The sequence below is a fragment of the Palaemon carinicauda genome, chromosome 29, assembly GCF_036898095.1.
Source record: "Palaemon carinicauda isolate YSFRI2023 chromosome 29, ASM3689809v2, whole genome shotgun sequence".
NCBI lineage: Eukaryota > Metazoa > Arthropoda > Malacostraca > Decapoda > Palaemonidae > Palaemon > Palaemon carinicauda.
In genome coordinates, this window is record NC_090753.1 from 78,798,527 (window position 1) to 78,812,945 (window position 14,419).

At 33.8% G+C, this 14,419-nt stretch overlaps 1 protein-coding gene across 1 annotated transcript in view; it reads left to right on the plus strand.

Moving 5' to 3' along the window:
* Positions 1–1,472: 1,472 nt before the first annotated feature.
* Positions 1,473–14,419, plus strand: part of LOC137622282 (protein numb-like) — a gene marked incomplete at its 5' end in the record, with an annotated part of 41,047 nt that continues 28,100 nt past the window's right edge. The window contains 6 exon segments of the mRNA XM_068352839.1: positions 1,473–1,544; positions 2,021–2,098; positions 2,577–2,717; positions 2,942–3,131; positions 5,007–5,119; positions 5,821–5,953. Of these exon segments, the coding sequence (XP_068208940.1) occupies positions 1,473–1,544; positions 2,021–2,098; positions 2,577–2,717; positions 2,942–3,131; positions 5,007–5,119; positions 5,821–5,953 (727 nt within the window).

The window sequence follows — 14,419 nt, forward strand, 5'->3', positions numbered from 1 at the left end:
GTTACAGGTGTCGTGTATTTAACAAGGGCGTGTGAAAACCACTATTCACAGGCTGTCTTCCATGTAATTTGAAACTTATAGAAGTCATTTTAACGTTTTCTGATATTGTGATTATTTTTTTTCTTTTTGATTCTGGACTTAGTTTTAGAGAAGATTTGGGCACTTGCAGTATTAAGCTGTATCCAAAACTACAAAACTAAGATACCTGTAACCATGTGACACCTTTGCCATTTCATATTCCCATGTATATCATCAACAAAAAATGGATTTAATTGAAAACTATAAAACTTAGAATTATGACTTTTTCTTTGTGTCCCAAGACATTCAAATCAGTTCCAGTTGATATGGAAATTCTTATTTCTTAAGTTGTTAATACTTTGTCGAGGAATTCTCATCTCTTTACAACAGATTCTTAATTCCAGCAATAACTAGTGGGTTTTTATGAAGATCAAGTCAGTGCAGTACTTTTAATTCACACAGCAAAAAATCAAAATTGAACGTATTTCTAAAAGTCTAGCCTTTTCTTGCATAGAGTTATCTACCAAACAGCACTCTGGAAGTTTCATTCAGGCTGTGATTTGCCCAATTAAATATTTGAATCGGCATAACATGGGAATCTCGGAGTTGGTGCAAATGTTTTTGTTGCAGGTTAGCTGCAGTCTCGTTTCATAGTTTATATGTTACGTATACGTCTGACATTGTTCATCTTGATTTATTCTATATTTTGGTGATTTCTTTTCATAGTTTATTTATATCTCCATTTTTGATTGACAATTGGTTTTGTGGCTTATTGTTTTCCAACTAGGGTTACAGCTTGACTCGTAATAATGATAATGAGGATGATAACAGAAAGATCTCTTTTGTTAGTTAACAATGTCAAGAACATGTTTTGCAGTATTAGAAAGAATGCCATGCCCATGTCTAAATGTTCCATGTCAACTCTTGAAGAAACTGGTTACGGATGTCTATCACAATTTAGACGAGTCTTTTTGCCATAGGCAAGAGCTCATGACATTTAGAAGTGTAGGGCCGTGTCCAGATTATTCAAGGTTACCCTTCTTTTTCATGGAGAGGCAATTGAGTTAGAGGATGTTTTAACATTTTAATCTGAGGAAAGCCCTTCCCTTTACTTCCTTCAATTTTGTAGTAGAGTTCTGTAGGGGACATATCTTTACATCTAACTTTACAGGCTGTTTTCCTGGTCCTATCGCAAATGGAAACCCTATGCTCTACAGGACACTTACAAGATGTGTTTTTGTATACATTCTTAGGTATTTAGAATATCGCATCGTGTATTCCACATTCATTGCCAAATCCACATTATCGAAGCACTTAGAAAACAAAGTCTGCAGCTTCATCTTTAAAGCCTAAATATAAGACCTTAGTGAGGAACTATATGCAAAACTTTCTTTTATGAATATATGAATCAAAGTATACAGTAAATTGACCCTTATTTCTTTTCTCTCTTCCAGTACTTAGGATGTGTTGAAGTCTATGAATCGAGAGGAATGCAAGTATGCGAGGAGGCCTTGAAGGTATTACGGGTATGTACAGTACTACATATCTTTGTCATTTTTGTATAAAGAGGAATTTAATGGTACAGTATTTTTTTTCATTCACTGTCTGTACACTTGGCAACTCAGGTCCAAGGAAATTTGATTATTGAGTCTGGATTATCAGTGCTTGGCTTAGATATTTTTGAAAATTAATGAATATGTTTAATAGGTTTTTACAATATATAATTGGTTAATATACTGTACTATACATTAAAATTTTGGTTCACAAACTTTGAAATATTTATCCCTTCCTCAGTTTGATGTTTTCCAAATCTTTCCAGTCTCATGATGATATTTTGCTTAGTCTAGATCCAGCCTCATGTATACATATGAATATTTAATATGCTAAAAATACTTATAAGAAAATCATATTAAATTAGATCTAGAAAATTTATCTTTTTGATAAACTAATGAAATGTTTTTTTTTGTAATTTGTAATTACCCTTGATTTGCTTTATTTCTAGAATTCACGGCGCAGGCCTTTAAGGGGTATGCTATACGTGTCTGGTGACGGACTCAGGGTTGTTGATGACGAAACAAAGGTGAGCTTACTCTGGTAGATTAGATCTTTGGAATTTTTGTTTCATAGTTCTTCCTATTGTGTATATACAAAGGAAACAGAAAATGGTGATGCTTTGCAAAAAAAATAGATAACTGAATACATATACATACTGTATGTATTTTCTTAAGGGAGCATTTCCATGTTACTGCCTTGATCATTCCTTTTTAGCCATAAAGACTGCCTTCTTTATGAAGCTGGAAACATTAAATTTCAATATGTCACTAATGTTTTCCCATGAAAATCAAGAGTGAGCTTCATTTTCCTAGGAAAAATCTATTTCATCTTATTTCTGTGAACATTTTAATTTCCTGGGAAAAATCTATTTCATCTTATTTCTGTGAACATTTTAATATTACTGTAATTGTAGCCTGATTTTTTTTTTAATATATTTGAAATGAATGTCTATTTCATCTGAAGTATAGTATGTATGTATTATTTTGAATTTTTCTCTCTTCCAGGGCCTTATTGTTGATCAGACAATTGAGAAGGTTTCTTTTTGTGCGCCCGATCGAAACCACGAGAAGGGCTTCTCATACATATGCAGGGACGGAACAACAAGACGATGGATGTGCCATGGATTTATTGCTGTTAAGGAAACGGTATGTTATGAACTTGAGAAATATTACTGACATACTTGTACAGCGTTGTTATTTACTTGTGCAATATAAATATCATGGTCTTATTGTTGTTGGTTTCAATAGTTGTGATCTTATTTTTCAAACAATGGAGACTGGAATATAGTATTTTTAACCTGGTTATCTTATTTTAAATGATTTTATAACTAAGATGAGAGTATGTTATCGTAAATTGTTTTTATAAACAGGGCGAGAGATTAAGCCATGCCGTTGGTTGTGCATTTGCGGCATGCTTAGAAAGGAAGCAAAAGAGAGATAAGGAATGTGGTGTAACCATGACTTTCGATCCGAATACATCAACATTCACTCGAAGCGGCTCATTCCGTCAGATGACCGTAACGGAAAGGCTGTCCGACCCTCAGGAATGTAAACCTATTGGTAAGTATTTTTACTTTCCTTTGTTTAAAAGTGTGAGCGTTTCTTATTTCAACTATTTTCATTAGTAATTCAGTAATTGATCATAATCACTGTGTCACCAGCAGAAAGAAAATTAAAAAAGGATTTTGACGAAGGAAAAATCTATTTCTGGGCGAGGAACCTGTGTCGCCCAGTGAAATGCTCCTCTAGCACCATTTCTAAGGCATAGTTATTGTTGAATATACCAGAGAAAAAAAGAGATGCATGGAATGCCAGGAATAAACCTAGCTCGCTCTCTTGAGTGTCAGTATAGAAAACTGGGGTGTGATTGAACCACGACCGTAGATCCCTCACCAATTAGACCTCTCCTTCATCAACATCCCCCTCCACCCCTACATCTCCCCAGCTTTACAAAATCATGACTATTTCCAGAGAAGGTATTCAAGAAGTTAGGTCTTTGCTGGAACATCCACCCTGGGTCTTCCATAGGCCTCTAAGGAAAGGATGTTACCCTAGGTCAGAAGTCTTTTATGGAGTCCTGTTGCCTCCAGACAGCAACTTGAAAGGATTTGAGGCCTTTTTCACTTTACATTTGTCAACCCAGTTCCGAAGTCCAGGTTGAAAGACCTCTGTTGAGTGTAGAGGAGGGCAGCTCAAAAGGGTCTTTGGGGCATTGTTTCCCAGTGACCTACTTGCTGCAAAATGATTCTTAGAACATGGAGCTTGCAGTAGCTCTCCATGGCGTTCCCGTTGGTCCCATCATCGATATCAATGACTCTTCCACTGTCTTTTTATGACCAATAACAAGCATTAGTTACTCAGTAGGTGTCTGAAGTATTGTGGATTACCGTATATGCTTTCATATTAGAGAAAATCTTTTCATATGCTATTTGTAGACACCATGGCATATTAAGCTTGTTAGTAGATCAGTTAAGTTTTATTATTTTAGGTTTTTAAGTTCTTATGGAACCCAAATATTTTTTTATTTTTAGATTTAAGAAATACAGTGAGCCAGTGTTAACCTTTAATAAAATATGATAGGATTCAAAATGCAATATAATACAATGAGGTTAAAGAACCATGCAGTAAAAGATTATCATTCAATAAAAAAAAAGGAAAAACTCACAAACATAATAGATATGACTAATAAAGAAAATAGATAAAGTCAGTGCCATCAGAAAAGCTACATTTTCCTTTTGATTTTGAACCAGATTTCTGTTAGATTATTGGCCTTGCATTTTTCTATTTCCATGTTTATTCCTGTTATCTCTCTTTAATTGTTTGTTTGTTTGTTATACTTTTAAGTGAGTTATAAAGTAAAGCTTGAATCCCTATATATATATATATCTTCTGAAGAAGAGGAAGTCTTTTAGGAGCACTTGTAATAGTTATTCAATGCTGGTTATTGTGATAGGTTACTATTAAAAGGTCATCAGCTGCATTTGGAATTGAAAGGCAGTTTTTTTTTTTTTGCCATTAGACTTCACTTCATTTCCACTCTGTTGCATTTTCTTGGGTGAAATATGTTCATTCTACAGCTAGGTGCTTTCTAAGTCCCTTACATACAAATGAGTTAAGTTCCAAGTGCGGGTTATCAAGTTGGAAAGTATTCAAGCCCAACATGATTCATTTAAGTACCCAACTCTAAACCCATCTCATTTACTCTTCAGCCAGCTGATCTTTGCAATGCTAGTGAAGTACCCAATATGAATTTATCAAGAATTACTGCAGCTATTTGCACATTATAGAATATTTAAAAAAAAAAAAAAAGTTAATTTTTTCTTCAGTTGTATGTTCTTATCTAGGGGGAGTTACTTATTATCCCTGTATGGATATCTGAAGAATAATATATTTCTTTTAAGTGATTATGTACTAACACTTTATTAACTTTTGCAGAGCCAGTACCCGTAAAAAAGGTTGAGAACCCCCATGCGATCGCACGGCCTCATGCTACTCCTCTTATGTTGCAACGACAAGGTTCCTTTAGAGTTTTTCAACATCTTGGTCAGGTATTTAAAAAGTGGATTTTTACATTTTCCTTCAAACATTTTGTTTTACTTTACTAGTCTTTTTTGTCAGATTTTATAAAATGCAAAGAGACCATTACTAAAAGAGTATTACAATGGAATATTGTATTAAGACATTTGTGAACTTCTATCTGTTATTTAAGATATTACCTGTAAAGTCGATAGTTATCCTAAAGACAGTAGAAAGTAAGTTAAGGGTAATGGCAAGGTGATGACAGTTCATTTAAACAGCTTTGTTTTGGTTTAGATTTTTTTAATTGTTAAACATGTCCTTATGCAAGAACTGCTCTTAATAGAATTTTAGATATGGATTAAGGATGACAATGTTGAAATTTATTGCTGGTTTGTTATGTATGTGTGATGCTATCATCAGTTATATCTTTATAAATTGAGGTCTTTATAGTGAATATTTTCAACATTTCACATGATACCCCTTGTAATACTAGCTGATATTATATCAGGCTGTAGGACACAGGAAGCCTTTTCAAAAGATGATTTTGAATGTAGACCATGAAGTTGAATATTTTCCTAATCTCAAACTGATTCATTGAAGCTTTTACTAAAAAATTTGATATATAATTTATAGAATGTCTTTAAAGAAAACCTTTATAATGTCGGAGATATTGCAATAAGTAATGAGAGCTATCAATGTATAATTTTTAAAACTTTTTTTCCCATTTCAGTCTTCTCCTTTCAAACGACAATTGTCTTTACGACTAAATGATTTACCCTCAAACTTGGAGAGGACAAGGTCTATGTCCTTAGACAATAGCACTACCAATTCTACAACGACAAATAACAATAATCAACCACCAGGTAGGTTCTGTTTAATATCTTTTTTTTTTTTCAATTTTTTTTATTATTAGGAAGTATATTTTCTAAATTCTGCTTTCATGCAGTTATTGCATGGCAATTTTATTCTAACTTTAGGCTGCATGCCAGTGCCTATGATTTAGCATAATATGCTATTGATAACAAGACCACCTTTATCTAGCATCATTAAAAGAAGAAGTCGTAGAAGTGTAAAGGAATATAAGAATGTCCTCCTTCAGTTTATCAAATTTACTGGAAAGATATAAGAGAAATATATTTGATATAGATCTAGATGATACATGCAAACATTTGGTGTGTATTGAAATATTTTAGAGTAATTGTTTACAAGTAATTTTTTTATTATTTTAAGTGATTATTAAATCCTGCTTAAACAAATTGAGAGAAGCCTAATGTATAGTTGTAAGGTTTAAGTTCACTACTTAATATTTTTTTGTCGATCTGTTATGTCACGATGATGGGATTATTTGTAAAGTTTAGAATTATAGTACAGGCACCACTGGCTTGAAAAATCAGTCTTTTGGTCTGGTGCATTTGATGCGATGGAAGTGTCATGCCCATCTTTAACCCTTTTACCCCAAAAGGACGTACTGGTACGTTTCACAAAAGCCATCCCTTTACCCCCATGGACGTACCGGTACGTCCTTGCAAAAAAATGCTATAAATTTTTTTTTTTTTTTTCATATTTTTGATAATTTTTTGAGAAAATTCAGGCATTTTCCAAGAGAATGAGACCAACCTGACCTCTCTATGACAAAAATTAAGGCTGTTAGAGTAATTTAAAAAAAAATATATACTGCAAAATGTGCTGGGAAAAAAATAACCCCCTGGGGGTTAAGGGTTGGAAATTTCCAAATAGCCTGGGGGTAAAAGGGTTAAAAAACAGGTTTGAATATTGGATGGTATAGGTGGTAGACTTAATTCTTCCAAAAGCTCTGCTGTACTTGTTTCGTTAGCAAGGTGGCAATTACTTTAGTGAAATTTAAATTGGTTTGGAAATGTTATTGCACAATTTAAAGGAATAATTTTATCACATTGCTGTGATTTGGCAAGTATTAATTTAAAGACTTTAACAGTACCCAATACCGAATAATGCTCAAGGGTCATGTCTCATGGGAATAAGGGTTGGTTTACTAGATATATTGAGCATTGCTTCATCAGTGATGCAGCCTCTGTTACATAGGATTTCAAATGAACAGTTTTCTAATTTTTTTTATTTCACTTACTAATGTTTTTAGCTACATTAGAGAATGTTGTTATTGTTGTTGTTATTTTGAGAAATATTTGAATTTGACGGGATGACATTCTGTCTTTTTCTTGAAGTCTTCAGAATCAATGTGTTAGATGTTAACTCTTTCACCCCCCAATGGACATACTGGTACGTTTCGCAAAACTCGTCCCTTTACCCCCATGGACGTACCAGTACGTCCTTGCAAAAAACTATTTAAATTTTTTTGCATATTTTTGATAACTTTATGAGAAACTTCAGGCATTTTCCAAAATAATGAGACCAACCCGACCTCTGTATGAGGAAAATTAAGGCTGTTAGCGCAATTTAAAAGAAAATATATTGTAAAATGTGCTTGAAAAAAAAAAACACCTGGGGGTTTAGGGTTGGAAAGTTCCAAATAGCGTTGGGGGTAAAAGGGTTTTAAGTCTTCATGTATAGGTGCAGTTCTTATAATCTTGAGTGCAGTTCTTGGTGGAAGGATATATAGCATATCTCACTTGTGTATTAACCCTTTAACCCCCAGGCTATTTGGAAATTTCCAACCCTTAACCCCCGGGGGGTTATTTTTTTCCCAGCACATTTTGCAGTATATTTTGTTTAAATTGCTCTAACAGCCTTAATTTTTGTCATAGAGAGTTCAGGTTGGTCTCATTCTCTTGGAAAATGCCTGAATTTTTTCAAAAAATTATCAAAAATTTGAAAAAAAAAATTTTTATTGCATTTTTTTGCAAGGACGTACTGGTACGTCCATGGGGGTAAAGGGATGGCTTTTGTGAAACGTACCAGTAAGTCCTTTGGGGGTAAAAGGGTTAAGTCTTCAGATGGTGCTCTGCCGGAGAAATTTTTATAGTTGATAGATAGCGTAACAATTACTATTACTGTATTGATCTTTACGGTTAGTAGAGGTTAAGAAGTTGATTTTTTTCTTTTCTTTGATATTAGATAAATTTAGGGTATTTCTTATTTAGGATTTCTCTAATTTTTCTTTGAATAAGTACTCTTGACTATTTGAACAAATTTACTGTTCTTTATGATTTCTTTGAACTAATTTACTATTCTTTTACCATTTCTTAGAATAAATTTAATAAATTTACTATTCTTTATCATTTCCCAGAAAATATTTGTAATTCTTTAGTTTCTTTGAACAAATTTACTAAAATTGGTCTGGCATCATTTGTTTTTAATTGGGCAACCATTAGATGTTACTTTGGGTAATATCTCTTTCCTCAGTGTTAGTTTTCATTTTTAACAAGTTGTAATTATGAGCAATTACAGGCTGTGCATTGCAGTACTCTCAATAGTGTACAGTAGAAAATAACTCCTTTTAATTTTGTCTGTGAACCAGGATTTTGTTACCTATTGTAACTGTCATATTGTTTTTGTGTGTTTCTCAGCCGAGATATTGTTGGCTATACAGCTATGCAATAGGCTGTGATATTTGTATGGGTATTTACATGACGGTTGGTTGGTCCTCTTGGGTCTTTTTTTGTTGTCATGATTACTCATGTGCTTGTTAGTGGTACGAGTACATGCTTTTATTGTTATTTTTCTTTGAAGATAAAAATGATTTAGGAGGAAAAGTAGTTTATTAAAGGTAATTCATTGGATAAAATATGACATACAGCACATATATACTTTATGTATAGTCAAGAAGTTAAGTTCAATTTAGTGTAAACAATATTGAGTTTCATTTTAGTATCATACAAGTTAGTTCAAGAAGATTTTTTTAGAGATATTTTTCCTGTTGATATGAATGCCCAGTTAAAGAGACACACATACAGTAATATGTTAGTGAATCTGTAGGTAATGTACAAAATTTGAAGAGCGGTCCTCCAGCACACGCTGTCCATTTGAATGACTTGATTGGACTTTCTTTAGGCTGTCTTAACTTTTTCTGACCTCCTCCCATCTCGTTCTGTAGGCCGAGTTCCACGCTCAAAGACAACCAGTTCTTTTAGTAAGTAAAGAAAGTGTAGGTACATTGAATTGCACTGAGATGTTGCACAGCTTGTGTTCACTTGCAGTCACAATGGCACTCTTGGTGAATACAGTAAATCACCTCAACTCACTGAGAAAGTGGAAGTTTTCCCTTTCCAAAGAACCTGAAACACAAAAAAAAAATTGGATCAGTTTGATGTTATTCAAGTATTTTGAGGTGATGTGTGATTAAATGTCAAAGGGAAGAGTTTGTGAAGTTTGGGAATTTGTGTTGTTTTTTTGTTTTTGAGTTGAAGAAAAGCTAAATTTTCCTTGTGCTCTTTGTGCACCGTGTAATTCCAACTTATTTTTCAGAGCGGGTACGGTGATGGAATATAACAGTGACTGTTATTGCTATAAATGTATAAAATGTTACTATTATGGGCTTACTAAAGTTCCTGCAGTTAGTTCTAATATTTTTTTTTTATTTCTCTACCAAGACTTTTATGCAGTATGTATTTCTGCCAGTAAATAATGACCTCCAAATGAGTTAGTGGTTTTAGTTTATTATGGACCATTTTTTTTCTGATAGTGTCCTCTCAATCTTTGAGGATTAGCCTTTCTGCAGTTAGTTCTAATAATTTTCATTATTTCTTTACAAAGACTTTTATGCAGTATGTATTTCTGCCAGTAAATAATGACCTCCAAATGAGTTAGGGGTTTTAGCTTAATATGGACCATTTTTTTCTGATAGTGTCCTCTCAATCTTTGAGGATTAGCCTTTTTAAAGTTTTTTTTTATCCCTCCTATGGCTGATGATCTTTGCAAAATTAATAAGAAAATACAAAGAATGTCTATATGGTGGAGAAACTTGAAGGTAATATAGAAAATAATTTCTCATAGTTAACTGTAAGCATTTTATTTTATGACTACTTGAGAAAGGATTTAAATTATTTGTAATAGACTATTTAGTTTCTCTGAATTCTTTTTTATTAGAATATCTCTCTCTCTCTCTCTCTCTCTCTCTCTCTCTCTCTCTCTCTCTCTCTCTCTCTCTCTCTCTCTCTCATTTATAGATAGTAGAAAATATTTCAAGGTCAGTAATATTGAAATGGATCTCTCATATATAGACGATGAAACGAGACACATCAACCTGTTGAACAGAAAAGAATTTAGAAAACTTGGAACTTCTGAAGTTCCACCAATTCAGCTTTCATGATTAAGAAAGTCATTCTAAATTAAGGTCACGGCTGCAATAAAACTTCAAGAATACTGTTTAGCATTGTGCCTCATGATGGCAAAAGTATGGCTGTTAAAATTACAGTAACTGCATACATAACACTGTGTTTACTGCTTTTCATAGGATACAACTTATGGTGTTCTACACTGGTTCTTTTTTCATTGCAATATGATTTTGATTTTGATGAAAATTGAGAAGTTTCAGTGGTTCATTTCTTCACGTTATGTATGTGTATTGCATCTAAATTTTGGTATGATTTATAATATTAAGTGTGCTTCTTTCTGTTTTTGTATTGATTAATTTTGTTTTGAGAACTCCAATCTTGTATAGTTGAGGATTTGACATTTTTTAAAAAGTACAGCTCTTCATAGATTTTCACTGGTTACGGTAGGGAACAAATTACAGAAGTAAGTATTCTTTTCATAATTCAATGTTATAGTATTGCATCTATCTTTGAATTTCCTATTTTTTTTCATTTTGGCTGTCATTGCTAGTGTATATTATATATCCACTTCCTCGGTACATCTGTGAGGTTTTGTGAAGTAAGTCAACAGAAATAAGGTTTTCATTTAATAACTTTTTATATTTTATAAGATACCATGATATAAGGATTGCAAGAAACAAATATTGTTAAGACGATCATAGCTTCAACGTATAAAAAGTACTGTATGGTGAATCAGCCAATTACTGCATATTGATAGGATTTTATTTCACCCATTTATACCCATCTCATGGTTCATGATGAGGAATACCCGACTCATAATCATCCAAGTTCACAATTCATCATCTTATGCTACAAATGATGTATTCTTACGATTAGCTTGTATTACCACTGTTTCTTCTGGGCTTTACGATGCACTACTTATAGATTGTTGTTTGAATGTTATTTGTATTGTGATGGGCCGAGAGAAGGTTGAAAGCAACTGAGTGAGTTTATTATAGAACGCTCTCCTTTATATGCAAAAGCTCAAAGCATCAAGAAATTTCATGTTCAAAAACAGACACTGTTACAGATGAGAATAACAGACATGTTTATTCTGGTTCTTTTTAGTGCGAGGGAAGAGCGAAGATACAAGCATAATATATACACAAGATGAACTATGTATGATTGTGTGACACACGGTTGGTACAGTATAGTAAGATTTATGAAAAATTTCTATATAGGTAATGTGTTTAGGAGAAGGTATGTGCATTGCAGAGCTTACGACAAAAAGAGGCCTGATTGAATTAAGTAAGGTAGGACTTTTGTGTCCATAGTAAACAAGGAAACAACTAAGTTTCAAAATTTGCTTGTGTGACATAAAGGTGTGATAGATTTCGTTCTTTAAAATTTCTGTCCACAACCTGCCACTTACTTAAAAACTTTGAAAAAGATTGATTACATAGGCCACAACACCTGCATTTGCAATAAATAAGAAATGTATAAACTTTTTTAATAAGTAATTTATCGTGCAGAAATATCAGTAGTGATTCTTGATACGCCTTACTGGCGTTAGAAAATCCGGCTGTCAGAAAACGGTGAAGATTAGGGTTTTAGAGTCAACCCACTTTCGTAAAGCATTTTCCCTATTTTGGGTACTTTACTTCATATAAGAGGTTTATAGATAACGAAGTCAAATGCAGATCTAGAATAAATGGCAATGATTCCATGTGTGTTTTGCAGTAAATCCTATGTTTTTAGGTTATAATAGATCAAGTAGATTATTTGAAATAAACCATAGCCCACACACACTATTTCTCTAGGTAATTCTCATTTCTGCAATCATTAAAACTCCAATTTCTCTGTCAAGATATAAAATGTGTTGAATTTGGTTAGAAATATATTGTTTTTCATAAATATTGGCACAGTATCTGCACATCTAATAATGCAGTTTAACGGCACTTTAGAAAAAATTAGTTTATTATTATTATTATTATTTTATTGTTTATTATTTATTATCTTTATTATTATTATTTATTATTATTTATTATTATTATTATTCATTTTTGGTGGAAGGAAAATTACTTGTAGCAAAAGAGTAGGGGAATAGAGTAGGTGGATGTAAAAGGGAGCTAGTGAGGGTTGAAGAGCTAATCAAACCGGGGGTAAAAAGTAGATATCAAGAAACGTTGAAAATGGCATATGACGAAGTGAAAGTAAGAGAAACTGGTAATTTAGAGGAGTGGAAGATAATAAAAGAAAATTTTGTTGGGATTGCAAGTGATGTGTGTGGCAAGAAGTTTGTTGGAGGCAACATGAGGAAGGGCAGTGAATGGTGGAATGAAGGTAAAAGGGGAAGAGAAAAAGAGGGCTTTTGAAGAATGGCTGCAGAGTAATAGTGTAGAGAAGTATGAAAAATATAGAGAGAAAAATGTGGAAGTAAAGCGCAAGGTAAGTGAGGCAAAGAGGGCAACTGACCTGAGGTGGGGTCAGGCATTGGGTCATTCATTTGAAGAGAATAAGAAGTAGTTTTGGAAAGAAGTAAAGAGAGTAAGGAAGGCTGTTTCAAGAATTGAAGAGACAGTGAAAGATGGAAATTAAAGGTTGTTAAAAGGAGAGGAGGCAAGGAAAAGGTGGGCGGAATATTTTGAAAGTTTACTGAATGTTGAGAATAATAGGGAGGCAGATATAATTTCTGTTGCAGGTGTTGAGGTGCCAGTGATGAGAGATGAGAATGAGAGAGAGATTACAAGAGAGGAAGTGAGGAGAGCACTAGATGAAACGAGAGTAGGAAAAGCATGTGGTATGGATAGTGTGAGAGCTGATATGTTGAAGGAAGGTGATGAATGCAAGTGTTGATGGGAGAAGTACAAGAGGAAGGCCAAGGTTTGGGTGGATGGATGGAGTGAAGAAAGCTCTGGGTGATAGGAGGATAGATGTGAGAGAGGCAAGAGAGCGTGCTAGAAATAGGAATGAATGTCGAGCGACTGTGACGCAGTTCCGGTAGGCCCTGCTGCTTCCTCCGGTGCCTTGGATGACCGCGGAGGTAGCAGCAGTAGGGTATTCAGCGTTATGAAGCTTCGTCTGTGGTGGATAACGGGGAGGGTGGGCTGTGGCACCCTAGCAGTACCAGCTGAACTCGGTTTGAATCCCTTGTCAGGCTGGGAGGAACGTAGAGAGGAGAGGTCCCCTTTTTTGTTTCATTTGTTTGATGTCCGCTACCCCCTAAAATTGGGTGAAGTGCCTTGGTATATGTTTGTATTATTCATTATTATTATTATTTATTATTATTATCATTATCAACCTTAGTTGGAAAAGCAGGATGCTTTAAGCCCAAGGGCTCCAACAGGGAAAAGTAGTCCAGTAAGGAAAGGAAATGGGTAAATAAATACTTTTAGGAAACTCTAAAGGTAGTGTGAAAATTTGATAGTTAAAGGTGATTAAACTATGTATATATGTATATCCTACATTTACAATAACGAATTTGAATCTATTTTGATTCCTAGGACCCGAGGGCTTCTGGTGAGGCCTCTTGCACGAGGCTTATGCATCAACAGTCAGGCTTGCCGTTAAGTCACTTAAAGTTTTTCCAGGAATTTAGTAAATAAGGAAAAATACTTTCATTTACAATTTCATTTCGGTTATGAAATCAAATGCTTTATGTGTAACAGATTTTTCTCATATTTTTTTAGGCGTTACATTTGTTACATGTACCAGTGGAAAATCAAATGATATTCTCTGTAATGTAAATGTTATTGATAATTATTATTATTATTATTATTATTATTATTATTATTATTATTATCATAATTTTTTGGGGGGGATCAAGATTTAAATGGGATTTGTTTCCGTGTTCCTATTTTTCAGCTTGAGCCAAATTTCATCAAATGTATTTCGATAATTTTTTTTTTGGGGGGGGGGAGAATAAGAATAATTTCGACCATTATAGACCTAGAGAAGGCATATGACAGAGTACCACGACAGGAAATATGGAGATGTCTCAGGGAGAGAGGAGTGATGGAGAAGTATGTCAGAATGATCAGGGAGATGTATAGAAATGTAAAGACCAGCGTCAGATCTACAGTTGGAAGAACAGAAAATGTCCAAGTTGGAGTTGGGCTACATCAGGGATCTGCTCTAAGC